Source organism: Camelus dromedarius, chromosome 2, assembly GCF_036321535.1.
Source record: "Camelus dromedarius isolate mCamDro1 chromosome 2, mCamDro1.pat, whole genome shotgun sequence".
Classification (NCBI taxonomy): Eukaryota; Metazoa; Chordata; class Mammalia; order Artiodactyla; family Camelidae; genus Camelus; species Camelus dromedarius.
The window spans coordinates 8,181,262-8,194,368 of NC_087437.1; the positions used below are offsets into that span (position 1 = coordinate 8,181,262).

At 40.0% G+C, this 13,107-nt stretch overlaps 1 protein-coding gene across 1 annotated transcript; it reads right to left on the bottom strand.

Moving 5' to 3' along the window:
* Positions 1-95: 95 nt before the first annotated feature.
* PP2D1 (protein phosphatase 2C like domain containing 1) lies at positions 96-12,769 on the bottom strand. Its single transcript, XM_064491039.1, has 3 exons — positions 12,421-12,769; positions 9,331-10,391; positions 96-951 (listed from the first exon to the last, which is right to left on the bottom strand). The coding sequence occupies exons 1-3, from the start codon at positions 12,441-12,443 to the stop codon at positions 179-181; spliced, it is 1,857 nt and encodes a 618-aa protein (XP_064347109.1). The 5' UTR covers positions 12,444-12,769; the 3' UTR covers positions 96-178.
* Between the last annotated feature and the right edge of the window lie 338 nt (positions 12,770-13,107).

Here is a 13,107-nt window from a genome sequence, read left to right on the forward strand (position 1 = left end):
TTGGCATGAAACAATGCACATACATAAATGGTATCGCATCACCTAGAATATGCTTTTGTATTTTCTTCACTACATTCTTTAAAACGATTTGCGTGATATTGATGTATTGTCTTAGTATCTGGTTCATTGAAGAACTGTCTTCATGTTTCTGTTCTCTGGATAATCTAAACTTTAACTTTTACATTTGAAACTGATACTCACTTCCGCTGAGCAGTATTACCATAACTGTAATGTTGTCTCTGGAGCCAGCCGCTAAAGCAGCGTTCACAAGTTCACGGCTAATGTACTCAGCAGCTCCTTCGTAGAAACTCTTACGGTAAGATTTTTTTTCTTTGTCACTTGCATCTTTTGGCACACTGTCCATGCTGGTTGGTTCATCAGTTTCTTTCTCACTGCAGGGACCAGGGTTACAAGTGAAATGTTCAGAATCTTTTGAGTCCGACCTTTCTTTTGAATTTGTAGTTGACACACATTCTTCAAATTCAGATTTGCTCTGAAATACTATGTGGATATTGGTTTCTGATTTAGATGCGTTTTGTTCGTTGATTGGGGAAAGCAGGGGCCCCGTGGATGTTGACAGTTTGTTTCCTGTGGTAGAACGTGTTTCTGTATACACGTGAAATGCTGTCACTGTCAGTGCAGTGGCTTCCTTTATATCCAGAACTTCCCAGAGCCCATTGGTAGCTAAGATAAGGAATTGACATAAGTCATCGATAGGGACAGAAATAGTTTGAGGTGCTGGGATAATGAATTTTTTCAGTTTGGGATTTCCATGAAACCCAAGTCCTCGTGTGGTTTTTATTTGCTCTTCTACAAGCCCATACGGTTCATTTGAGCTACTTACTGCTCCGTTCTGAAGTACTCTTCTTCTTTCATTTATGTTTTGCATGGTGTGTTCTTTGGTTAGGCAAAAGCCTTTTCCATTTCTGCATAAGACTGCTTGCACGTTACCTAAAAGATTATTTTAAAAAATTGATCCTAGAGATTTATAATCAATCGTGTCAAAGCATGCTGTCAACTTCATAGATTTGTTTCAGTACATAAACAGAAAGCAGGTCATTTAAAAATATTTTTTTAAATATGTGTAATATTGATACCATTATTAGAAGATACACAGTAATTCAGATATCAAACGAGGAGGCCAGTTTATTCCTCCTTTTTAAGCAACTTAGTGTTAAAAATACTGCATTTAGTATTAAAATAACTAAAACTACAGGTAATGAAAAAGAAGTAATTTTTTTTTTATGAAACAGCTTCTGAGTGTTACATATATTGGTAGTGTCAAGAATTGAACGTTTTTATAACCAACATATCTTCCATAGAGCAGACATTTTTAAATGTTTTAATAAATGCCTTTTCAATTAAAAACACAAACTGACTTAAATTTAAGAGTGGAGTTTGATAATTTTTTAACTGGTCAGAGTTAAAACCTGAATGGATTGTAGGTGTGTGTGAGAATGCCACTGTTAGTCCGTCTTACTAGGCTTGCTATTTGTGTTAAAAAGAAGGAAAGTCAGCTCTGTGAAGAAAACATATCATTGTTTTAAATGGATAATAGCTAGCCAACATTAAAACCTCTTGATTGAAAACTGAAATCTTAAAAAGCTGACTAGTTTGTTCATGGTTCAGGCGAACCCGTGATGTGTGCTTTATTGAAATCTTAAGCAAATCTGAGCACAATGCTCTGAACAGACTGAAGGGTGGTTGTATTACCAGTTTCCTTTGGCATACAAAAAAAAAAAAGACTCAGAATTTTTTTAGCTTGTTAGGGAAAATTGATTTTCCCCAAGTCTTCAGGAACATAATTGTATATAATACCTTTGAGAATTAAAATTTCTGGAATCATAGGAAAATTTACATTAGAATATTCTGATTTGAAACTCTACCTGGAATCAGAATTTTGTGCTGCAGGCCTTCATTTCTAATCCCCTGATGTTTTAGGTAAAGGATATAGATTGCAGAAGGCTAAGGTTCACCCCACTAATATGGTCGATCAGAGCCTAAGTTGGTGAAGCGTTCGTGGCAGGCATAGGGGTGAGCCTATTGGCTTATTTACATAATGGGAATTGTTAATATCTGAGCAATTGGACGGGACCAAAGAGGGTACGATGTAATGGAAAGTGTTTTGGAACCCTAATAACTATGAATGATGTAGTCCTCAAAACTGTGTGACCTCTTTTATTTCTTTGTGGTTTGGTTATTAATATTTTCTATTAACTTCTCTGCCAGTCATGCTAAGTTTACACTCTGTAGAAGGTGAATCAGTAAGATAATTGTTGACTTTTGCTGAGCTGTAAATTGTTACTGTAGCAGCAAAGCAGCATGGATTTGGTGTTGAACATGCCAACTGGGTAAAGTGAATTGTTTTATTAGGAGAACATTTGGTTCCGTTCCCCTTTTAAATTAGAAAATTTCTTTGTGTGTGTACCTACACGTATAAATAGTACACCCATAGCTCTGAAAACACAGGGGACATAATTTGGCTCAAAATAGTCAAGTCCACTGACTGCCTACATGTTTTATTTGCATGTGGCAAGCCAAAGCTCACTCAGCAAGAAGAAAAGGCATTGTTTCTCCTCCGTGTGATTTGGAAAGAACTTAATACGATTATGCAGTTACAGTGAAAGGGTAGTAAATTGGTATTTTGATTTTAGTTGCCTCTGCAGAGAGCTTATGTACTTACTATTTGTCTTTTTTTTTTTTTTTAATTGCTGTGCTATAGAGTAGGAAATGCCATTTTGGTTGATTTTATTATTGTGGACATCCCTTGTGATCAGCACAATAAAATTTTCTAGAAAATGGGGACCTTAAGTAATGGCTGCAGTTTTTGCTCTACCATTGACTTGCTGTGCCTGACTTACTAAGTGAGTTATTTAATTTCTTTGACAGTTTATTCATCCTGATAAATTGTGCCTTCCAGATAGCTCACATCTTTACCTGTGTGAATTTGCATGAAGGAAAGAGGAAATGACAGAGAGGTGCCCGGTGTTTCTCAGCTCTTCATGCATAGCCCAGGACATAAGAGGATAAGTAAGATTATTTTGGAAGAGTATTCATGGAATAGACTTGAGGAAACAGTGAATGTGCAGTTAATAGTTTTATTTCCTGACCCTCAGGTTGCATATGCTGTCAGCTGCAAATGGGGCTGTTGAAAGCAGGTGAAAGCTGAAAGCGAGAATAGATGAAGATTTAAAAATAACACTATATGTCCATGTGTCACTGAAGGAAGAGAGAGGCTAGATTTGCTCTAAAGAAGGGTTCGTGTAACATCTGTTTGAAGGAAATGAGACTAAGCAGTGAACCGTGATGAAGACCCTTAGGCAAAAATTTTAATAAATCTGAGCATAAATGAGAATTCAAATTCCTGACATAAAGTTACCATCTTTTAATAGTTGGAGAGATCGTGCCCTTCAGAAACTTATCAGAACCAAGGTGGAACAGGGTTACTAGAGAGACAGCATGTTTGGGGACATTAATCAAATGGGAATTTAAAAAGAGCTGCTGTGAGGTGATATTTAGGCCTTTCTTAAGAGGGCATATCCGTATAGTCAGGCGAAGTGTTCCTTACGCAGGAGGCAATGGTGTAACTGCCTCCTGCGGTTACTGGGTTGTCCCTAGTTTTATGAAAAGGAAGGGTGTTCCTCTGCACCTCAGAGGGACCTCTAGATCTGAGTGGGCAAGATCAATACTTTTTTCCAGATAAGGCCATCAAGGTCCTTTACTGTTGAAAATAACAGGAAAGCTTTAAGAAAGTACTGGAGGAAAAGAGGACGAAAAATTTTATGCGGTGGTAAAAAAAAGGAAGCATCACTTGGATACATGAGTGTCCAGGGGTGAAAAAAAGGTGGCTTGGTGTGGATGCAGCAGCCTGGGGAAGAGGAAAACCTGGGGGCCTGATACAGTTGGCCTCTAAACCCCAATTTTGTCTGTGTGACCTTCATTAAGTCACTCTATTTCCCTGAGTAGCAGTTTCCCGCCTGCAATGTTATTTTTTGTCAAGGTTATTGTGAGGATTTAAGAAGAATTTAGTAAGTAGGTAGCTGGTAAAGTTTCTTTTGCTTTGTGTTCCAGTGAAGGGGGAAAGCAGCGGAAGAGGGGCTGTCCGAAAGAGATGGAGGGGAAGCTTGAAGTGTTTCATTTCAGACCCATTTAAAAAACTTGTAAGGAAAGCCTTACTAAGAATTACAGGCTTAAGGGAGTAGGGAGCAGGAACTTAGGAAATGAGGAGATAGTTACTGGAGGAAGAAAAAGGAGCATAAACTAAGGAAACGTAAACCCTAGTGAGGTGTACCTAAGAGGGAGGCATGGTTGGAGTGCATGTAAATGAGATCAGGAAAACAGCCTACATCCAGTTTTTCTTCAGGACTCTAATTTTGGCAGAAGAAGCTGAAATTGTGTGCATAGGCATCAGGTTTATGACTCTTCCTACTGCTGATTAGCATGAGCGCCTTTTTGATATGGAGCTGGTTTTCACTGTATGTTCAAAAGATCCCTTTGTTTTGTAAGATGGGTGAGCATGGAACTCATATTCACTGTTTTCCATCTGGAGCCTAACAGTCCTGTCTATCAAATATGTGTTGATTGTGTTCTCAGAATCAGATTTGTATATATGTGAATCCACCATCAGTATATCGCAAAAAAAAGGAAGATGGGGAAGGTTAAGTCTATAAAAGGTAAGTGTGTGTATATATATATTTTTTTTTTTTTCCCTACGTAAGATAAGGTGATTCTAGAGCTGAATTAGGTTTTGGAGAAAAAGGATAGGGCTGGAAATAATTTTAAAAGCAACTTATTAAACCACTATGAGTGAGCAGAAATATTCACATCTTTCAGAACAATCACAAATCTAGATAGGAAAATTTAAAAAAATTCTAAAATCTGCAAATACAGCACCAGTTGTGAGTGAGGAAGATGAAGACCACCTAAGAATGAAGGGACACCTTAAAAACAGGAAGCTGCTGGTGTTCACTTGAATAATGAGACTGAGTCCTGGCTCACTCGCTAACAGTGTAACCTCATATAAGGCTTTGGTGAGGCTCAGTCCTCGTGTATTAAAATGTGACTTCTTACCCTCAGAGGTTGTGAGGATTCGTTAAAGTAGTCACTTGGTAACCTTGAGAAGAAGAGAAGGAAGGGGGCTTGAGGAACAACTAAGGAATTGTGAGGAAGAGAGAAGTCTTGGCTAAGCCATGCTTGCTTGGCCTCTGGCTCTAGAGTGAGCCCATGGGACAGAACGCTAGGACGCTAGGGAAAGTAGTTTACAGGGCCTCATTAAAAGGAATTGTTAACAAATATGTATAATCTAGACATAAAGACACTGGAATAGCAGATACACTAAATACTCAACTATTAGGAAGGAACAGTAATGCACCAGTATGGGTCTTAGACTGACCCTTCCACTGAGGATAAGAAAATGTCCCAGATAACACATACACTTTTAAGTCATATAATTTGATGAGCTGGTAAGAAAGTAAGGAATTCTCAGGTCAAAAGAGTAATGGCTGAATCCTAGAGTGTGCCAAGAGCAAAAGCTAGCTTTTAACTTAAAATTCATATGGAAAAGCAGGAGACCCAAAATAGGCAAAAATACCTGGAAAAATAAAACAGAGCTGGAGACTCACACTTAACAAGTTTCAAAACCTACTACAAAGCTCCAGCTTTCAAGACAGTATGGTACTGGCCTAGGGACAGATAGAATAGAATTAAGACTTCAGCTCGAAACCTTTACACTGGCCAGTTGATTTTCAAGAAGATTGACAAGACAATTCAACGGGGAAAAATAATCTTTTTAGCAGTTGGTGCTAAGACAACAGTATATTAACATACAAGAGAGTAAAGTTGGACTCCTACCCCGTCACACGTACAAAAGTAACTCAAAATGTGTCCTACAGCTGAGTATAAAAGATAAAACTGTACATCTAGAAGAAAACACTGCTGTAAATTTTTGTGACCCTGGATTAAGCAGTGGTCTCTTACGTTTGACACCAAAACTAAAAGCAACAACAGCATAGTTGAGAAATTGTATTTTGTCAAAATTAAAATTTTCTTACTTCAAAGGACATCAAGAAAGAGAAAAACAAGACATAGAATTAAAGGAAATGTAATATTTTGTAATTTTATATCTGATAAGGGACTTGTATCCAGAATATAAAAAGAAACTTTCCAACTCAACAGTAGACAAATAACCCAATTAAAAACGGACAAGAGATTCGAATAGAGATTTCTCAAGGGGAGATATTCAAATGACTGATAAGCATATCAAGAAGTATTTGTCATCATTAGTCATCAGAAAGTGCAAGTGAAAATCACAGCAAGATACCACTTTATACCTGAGAAAGGCAGAATCAGAGACAGTGTTAGGAGAATGTAAAAATTAAAACACTCATACATCACTGGCAGGATAGTGAAGTTGTGCAGCCACTTTGGAAAATAGTTTGGCAATTCCTCACATGGTTAAATGCAGAGTTACCTAATAACCCAGCAATTTAACTCCTGGGTATATACCCCAAAGAAGTGCAAGCATGTCCACACAAAAACTTGTACACACAGTGTGCACGCCCACATTATTCATAATAGGCAAAAAGTGGAAACAACTCCCATGGCTATCCGCTGATAAGGGGATAAGCAAAATGTGGTCTATCTATGCTGTGGAATATTGTTTAGCAATAAGAAGGGAAGCGTACTAACATGTTACAACGTGGCAGAACCTCCAAAACGTGCTAAGTGAAAGAAGCCAGTCAGAAGAGAACACACACTGTGTGATTCCACTGCTACAGGACGTCCGGAATGGGAAAACACGTAGAGACCCACTGGAGGTTAGACCTAGAGAAACAGGAGGAGGGGCTGGTTACTAAAGGTGCTGGGTTTCTTTCTGAGGTGACAAAAACTGTGGTGAAGGGTGCACGTGTCAGTGAGTGCACTAAAACCCACCGAACGGTGTGCACGCTTGACCGGGTGACGTGTGCTTTTGAATGCTATCTCAAGAAAGCTAATGAAAATAAAAGCACTGGGGAAAGGACATAAGGGTTCGAGTAAGAACCCCTTCTGTTTATAAGGAACTAGTGTGGTTAATTAGAAACGGAAAATTTGTTATTTGATGTTAGGAAAAAAGTAATTTATGTATTCTGTATTAATACATTAGTGTTTTAATCCTAGTTAAAGTGAAATAAGACAGCTCCAAGAGGGGTGGTAACAAAAAAATTAAGAATGTCAGTTTGGACATTTTTCCACAAAGTACAAGTTCAACATTTATTCAGTGGCTTCATCCCTGCACTCATGTTTCATTATAAAGTGGGGGGGGGGTTTAATTCCAGAGTTGTGATGGCATAGGTATTTTACAAATTTCAAACAAGAAAAATGAATTCCCTTGCTATCATTATAAGCCTTATTTTTATAAAATAACAAAGATATGCTCTTATAAACGTGTGAAAATGTATTTTTTGTAACCCATTGAAATTGATTGCTTTCTTGTAGAAGCACTTCTGTATCAGAAATCATGACCTGCCTTTCGCAAGTTGGGTATTTTTCCTACCATATTTGTTTCTCTGAAAATGAAGGGGGCCCAGATGAAAACATTTTAACACAGTTATGTCAGCCTGTTGACAACAAATGTCTGACCTGGAGATGAGAACCTGCTGGTGAGCTTGGAACTAGTGAATCACAGTAAACTGACCACTTGGTGACGGTGTGTACTTTTTGAATGTCTCATAGTTTTTCCTCTAATTTTACAAGAACCCTGATATTGAATGATATTTTCTTTTTCTTTTTTAATGATATTGTCTAATAGAGGTCCCGAGTCCAAGAATATAGATCAGTTCCCAGATTGGTGTGAAATCTGAAAACTCTCCATCCATGAAGCAGGCCTGCCCTGAAGCCCTTTGGAACCTCAGCGGTAGAGCCTGAGCAACAGCAGAGCCTCCGGGAAGCCGGCACTGCACGGGGCTCCTTGGCAGTGCCTAATCTCGAGCTCTCCTTTTGGGCTCAGAACCAGAGCTGGCTCAGAAACTGGCTGGCTTCCAGGGCCCTTGACACTGTCGTGGTCTCTGTGATTCTCTCTAGCCCTGGTGTGGAGCTGTGTCTGCCTCCCGGTTCCTGAGGCCCAGACTCACTCCTCAGGCTCTGGAATCAGTCCCCTCCAGAGGCAACTCCAGTTCCTCTCACCTCTGACACCTTGAACAAGTTATTTCACCTCTCCAAGCTTCCATTTGCTCATCTGGAAAACTGGGTTAACAACACTTAGAAATACCAGGGGGTGGTGGGGGAGATAGAACAGATGTTTCAGGGTCCAGACTTGCAGCGAGGAGTCAGTCAGTCCTAGAGAGCTCATGCACAGAAGACGTAATTTTATCACCAAACTTGCTAAGAGTCTAGAACTTAATTTTTCCAACCACTAAAAAGGAGTGATAGTTATGTAACCTGGTAACAGTGCTTAATAGCGCCATGATGGCAGTCATGTTCCAATATAAAAATGTATCAAATGAACAGGCTGCACACCTTAAACTTACACAGTGTTATACGCCAAACATTTTTTTTTCAAACAATACTTAGGTATCTTTAAATATCAGGGTTCTCGTAAGACTACATGAGAAATTACTCTGTATTTGATATTCTATAAGTGGACACTGTCATTAATCTATCCATGAAAGGGGAACCCTAGTTGAGCATCTCACGGAACTCAGCATGGAATTCAGGTTATCTTAAAGCTGTTTTACCTCTGGGCTTTTCATTTTGGCAGGCTCCTTAGCTACAACTTTAGCGCTGAAGGTCTAAAGAATTGCTTTGTGAAATAAAATTAGAATATAGCCAATTTTTTTTTTTTTTTGAGAAGAGAATACATGCCTATAAAACGAAAGCAGGAACGATTGTTTTCTCTAAGATGAAACTGATGTTACTTGACCAGTGAGCACGAGAGTGCAGATACGTTAGTGACCAGAATAACTGACCCATTTGAGCAACTGTACTAATGACTCTCAAAGAACTTTCCATTCCCCTGAAAAAGAGAAGTGTAGGAGATGTTTTTAGCTTCATTTAGATCTAAGCAAGTGTAATGTATATGCTTTGCCTTTATCAGCAGCTATATTGCTACCCCATTTGAAAACCTGATGCTTTGATCACCTTACTTTATATACGTGCCTCCTTGAAAAGTAGTTACAATTAACTTGGTGCCTGTAATCTGAATTTAAACCAGGGTTGTTGATTGTTTCTTAATTTAGTCAATGAAATATCTATCATCAGTCGCTCAATAATAGGTCACTAAATAATTCTGGAAGCAGGAGAGGTTTTGCTGCCAGGAATAAAACAAGGTTAAGGTGTAACCTGGCGCATACATACCCGTGTTTGCAATGTGTAGTACTCCGGAAATGACTTGTGGCATCTCCTGGGAAGGGAACCTGTCTGCCAAACCATCATGGCCGCCCATCCTTCTCCAACTCCTCTCAGCATAGGGATTTTTAACGTTGCCTTCCAACAGACAAGTCACCGCAGAACAGCCACTCCATCGAACCCTGGAGGCTTCTTTCCTCCCGAGACGTAAAAGCCTGTCCATCCTCCAAAACACTTTTGCAAAGGCTTTGTGTATCTTCTCATACTCCCCTTTCAACTCTCTTGTCTTTCTCTTTCTGGAGAAGAGGTCTTCTACAGCCGTGTAGTCTTCCCTGAACACTGTGTGAAAGGAATCGATTATGCTTTGCTCGTCAGAGGTCATTTGGTAGGAAGGATCAAGTGTGGAGAGCTGATGGAGAAGTAAAACTGGGAATTCCACGGATGTCAGGTCTGCTGCTGAGGCCCCGTGATGGCCATCAAACAAACCAAAAAAACACACGTTGGGCTTGTTGCCAAAATTATTCACTATCGTGAATTTATCGTTCATGTCAACCCTCCACATAGAATTCCTGTCTTCACAGATGGCTACTCCTTTAATTAATAGGTGGCAGATTTTCTGAGAGTATGTGGAACTCTTGGGAATGTTGTCAATTATCTTATAGTATGATGGTATCTGCTTCTTCCGGAGTAGCTCGAAAGCACTATTAATGCTTTGTAAGGTCTTTTCAGTGAATGCAGAAGATGACAACAGCTTAGCGATGATGGACTGTCTCTGAGTGGCAATCACTGAGAGCCCCGGCTTCTTTCCGCCCATCCACTGAAAGCCCAGCATGGCCAGGGCCACGTGCTGCTTTTTATGGAAGAAAATTCTAGGCAGGTCAATTTCATGGTTGCATATGGAACAGGGGAATGTGACTGTCTGCGTATTGTCCTGGTCCTTGTGGTTTTCAGAGTCTTTTGAGGGTCTCCTCTTCTTCCTAAAATACTTTCTCCTCCATGAAAGCGGGACTTCCTCATCTGAATCACTTGTCGGTTTTCTCATAGTCAGTTGCCTAGGTTTCCAAAACATTCTGTAAATGAGATGAAAGCTATTTACATGCCAGGAATGATGCAATGAAAACCTCTTCAACATCTGTCTTTATTTTTTAGTGGAGGTACTGGGACGTGAACCCAGGACCCTGTGCATGCTAAGCATGTGCTTGTTCTGCTGCTGAGCTACACCCTCCCCTCCACCCCAAACAGGCCCCTATCTTTACATTTTGCTTTGCTCCTTGAGATTTTATATCAGCCTAGAATTGAATGTTCTGATTCGTCTTTCTGTGATTCCCAAAAAAACACTTAGTAAGTACTCAGTGAATTGGTGATTGACCTGTGTATGCCTGAATGAAATTAGGCAAAATCTCCATAAAGACAGCTAGGCATCTAAGAACAAACACTCAGAGAAACTGGCACAGTATTTTATCTAGGCATGTGAACGTGTATGCCTGAGCTCTAGGAATCTGATTTCAAATATGAGCATAATTATTGTTGTATTCTATTTTGTCTTGCTTAAAACACTTTTGCCCTAATAAAGAGTTCTCAAGAGAATGAACAGAGGATGTCAGAACCAAGCAGAATAATGAAAAGAATTGATAGTAAGGACAGAATTTGTAGGATGACAATGGGAAAGAGGTATGGCCTAAGGAAAGGAAAGAAAAGATGTGGCGCTGGATGAGAAATTTCCCAAAAGCAGAAACCCTTTCTTATGCTGCTTCCTCTCAGAAGCATCCACTCAGCACATGAGGCCACTTTTATCCATTTTATGGGAAATTCCTAGGGCAGGAGATCTTTGCAAGAGACGACGGAAATTAGAGACTGGAAAAAAAAATGCCTTCGTTATAAAATATTTTAAAACCTAAAAAAAAAAAAAAATCAAAGTTAGTAGCTTTAGCTGTTTATGCAAAGTGACATTTTAAAACTAGTTAATGTCAACACAACTCATACATAAATTGTACTTGATACGAGTACAGTGGGCTGCTCTTGCTTGGACTGAATTCCCCGACGTTCACAACTCTATTCTCATCCCGACAGTAAAATTTCTTTTAAAAATTTCCACTCCATAAATGCCTGTACAACTGTTAACCTGTTAGCAAGCCTTCCTGGCTTTGCCTCCCCAACACGTTTTTGTTTCTTTTTTTCAGTGGAAAATTTTTTAAAATCACACAAAAATGGAAGGCCACCTTGAGCCCCCATCGCCCATTTCAACCAGGATCAACTTTTTCTTCACTCTTCTTTTATCCATATCCTCAGCCACTTTATTTCATTTCATTTCATTTCATTCATCATTCATTACTGGAGTATTTGAAAGCAAATCCCAAAGTTACGTCATCTCACTCAGAGACTTCAGTAGTCAGTCAGCATCCATTTACTTCCTCAGTACCCGCAACAGGCCAGCCACTGCATGCTGCAGCCTACGCATAAGGCTGGTGTCCTGCCCTGGAAGCCACGAGGGAAGGACCCTGTAGCACCATCCATGTGCTCAGAAGAAGAATCAGATGAGTCAGAGAGATCCAGGACCAAGCCCCACCACAGGGCCCCAACAGGGACCCAACCCTTCCTCTGGCTAGCAATAGTTTTCCTGGGGCTTGTTGAACCACTGGGACGCTGATACTGTGATGTGACCTAAAGTCATCAAATCACAACAAAGTTATATCAGAACTTTATTTTTCTGTAATTAGGGGATAGCCATGATACAACTCTCTCTCACGTGGAACCATTCTTGGAATGTAATGTGTCTTGGGGGGAGGGTAGAGCTCAGTGGTAGAACGCCTGCTTATCATGCACGAGGTCCTGGGTTCAATCCCCAGTACCTCCATTTTTTAAAAAAAGGATGTAACGTGTTTTCATATGTTCATTCATTCTTTCATTCATTCAACAAACACTTGATGGAAACCCTTTTTGTATAAGGTAGTCAGAGGAATATGTCACTCCTCCATGTATGTAGTCCAACAGGAAGCCAAGGTGTCATTTTATTACTAAGAAAATGGAGGGACAAGAAAACCACACGTATAATTGTTCATTGAGTACATTTGTCATCGAATAAAAATGAAAAGCATTTACCTGAAAGCATTATTAATGTCCATATTCCTTTGGAATTGCTACCTTCCTTTGCTCTCTACCACCTCTCTCCAGTCTCTGTTCCTCCAACCTGGGCAGCACTGGTAGTGGCAGCAGTGGAGGTGGTGGAGGTGGTGGTGCTGGTGGTGCTGGTGGTGCTGGTGGTGGTACGGCCCCACTGACTTGGCGGTAGACCCCTCTGTGTGGAATGTTTACTACCTCACCTGGAACCTCAGCCAGAACTCACTATGATTCTGAAAGACTGTGAGGCAATAAGGTCACAAATTGTACAAAGTAACAAACTTGACTTTGAAAGTTCTGAAAGAAGGATCATTTATTAAATATACTGTATTATTCCTGCATAATGGGATTTTTAAAATGAGAGGAGTGACTATCAATTAACATACAGTTACCTTCCCACTGGGGGGGTAAGGTATCTCAGTCACATCTCCCGACACCCCCTCCATCCTGCTCCCCAAGTCACCGCTTGGAGGTTATCAGCCTTCCCGAGACTTTCTTTTTGTTTCTTGAAGCTGCCTTCACTCCTGGCTGGTGTCTTTAGTTCCCAGGTTCTGAATTCACAGCCGCAGTTACTTTCTCACCCCAGGCTGGGTTAGAACCAGAGTCCTAGAGCAGCTTGTTTGCATATTGCAGAAGACTGGATAAACCCCACTTCCTAGACATCTCCAT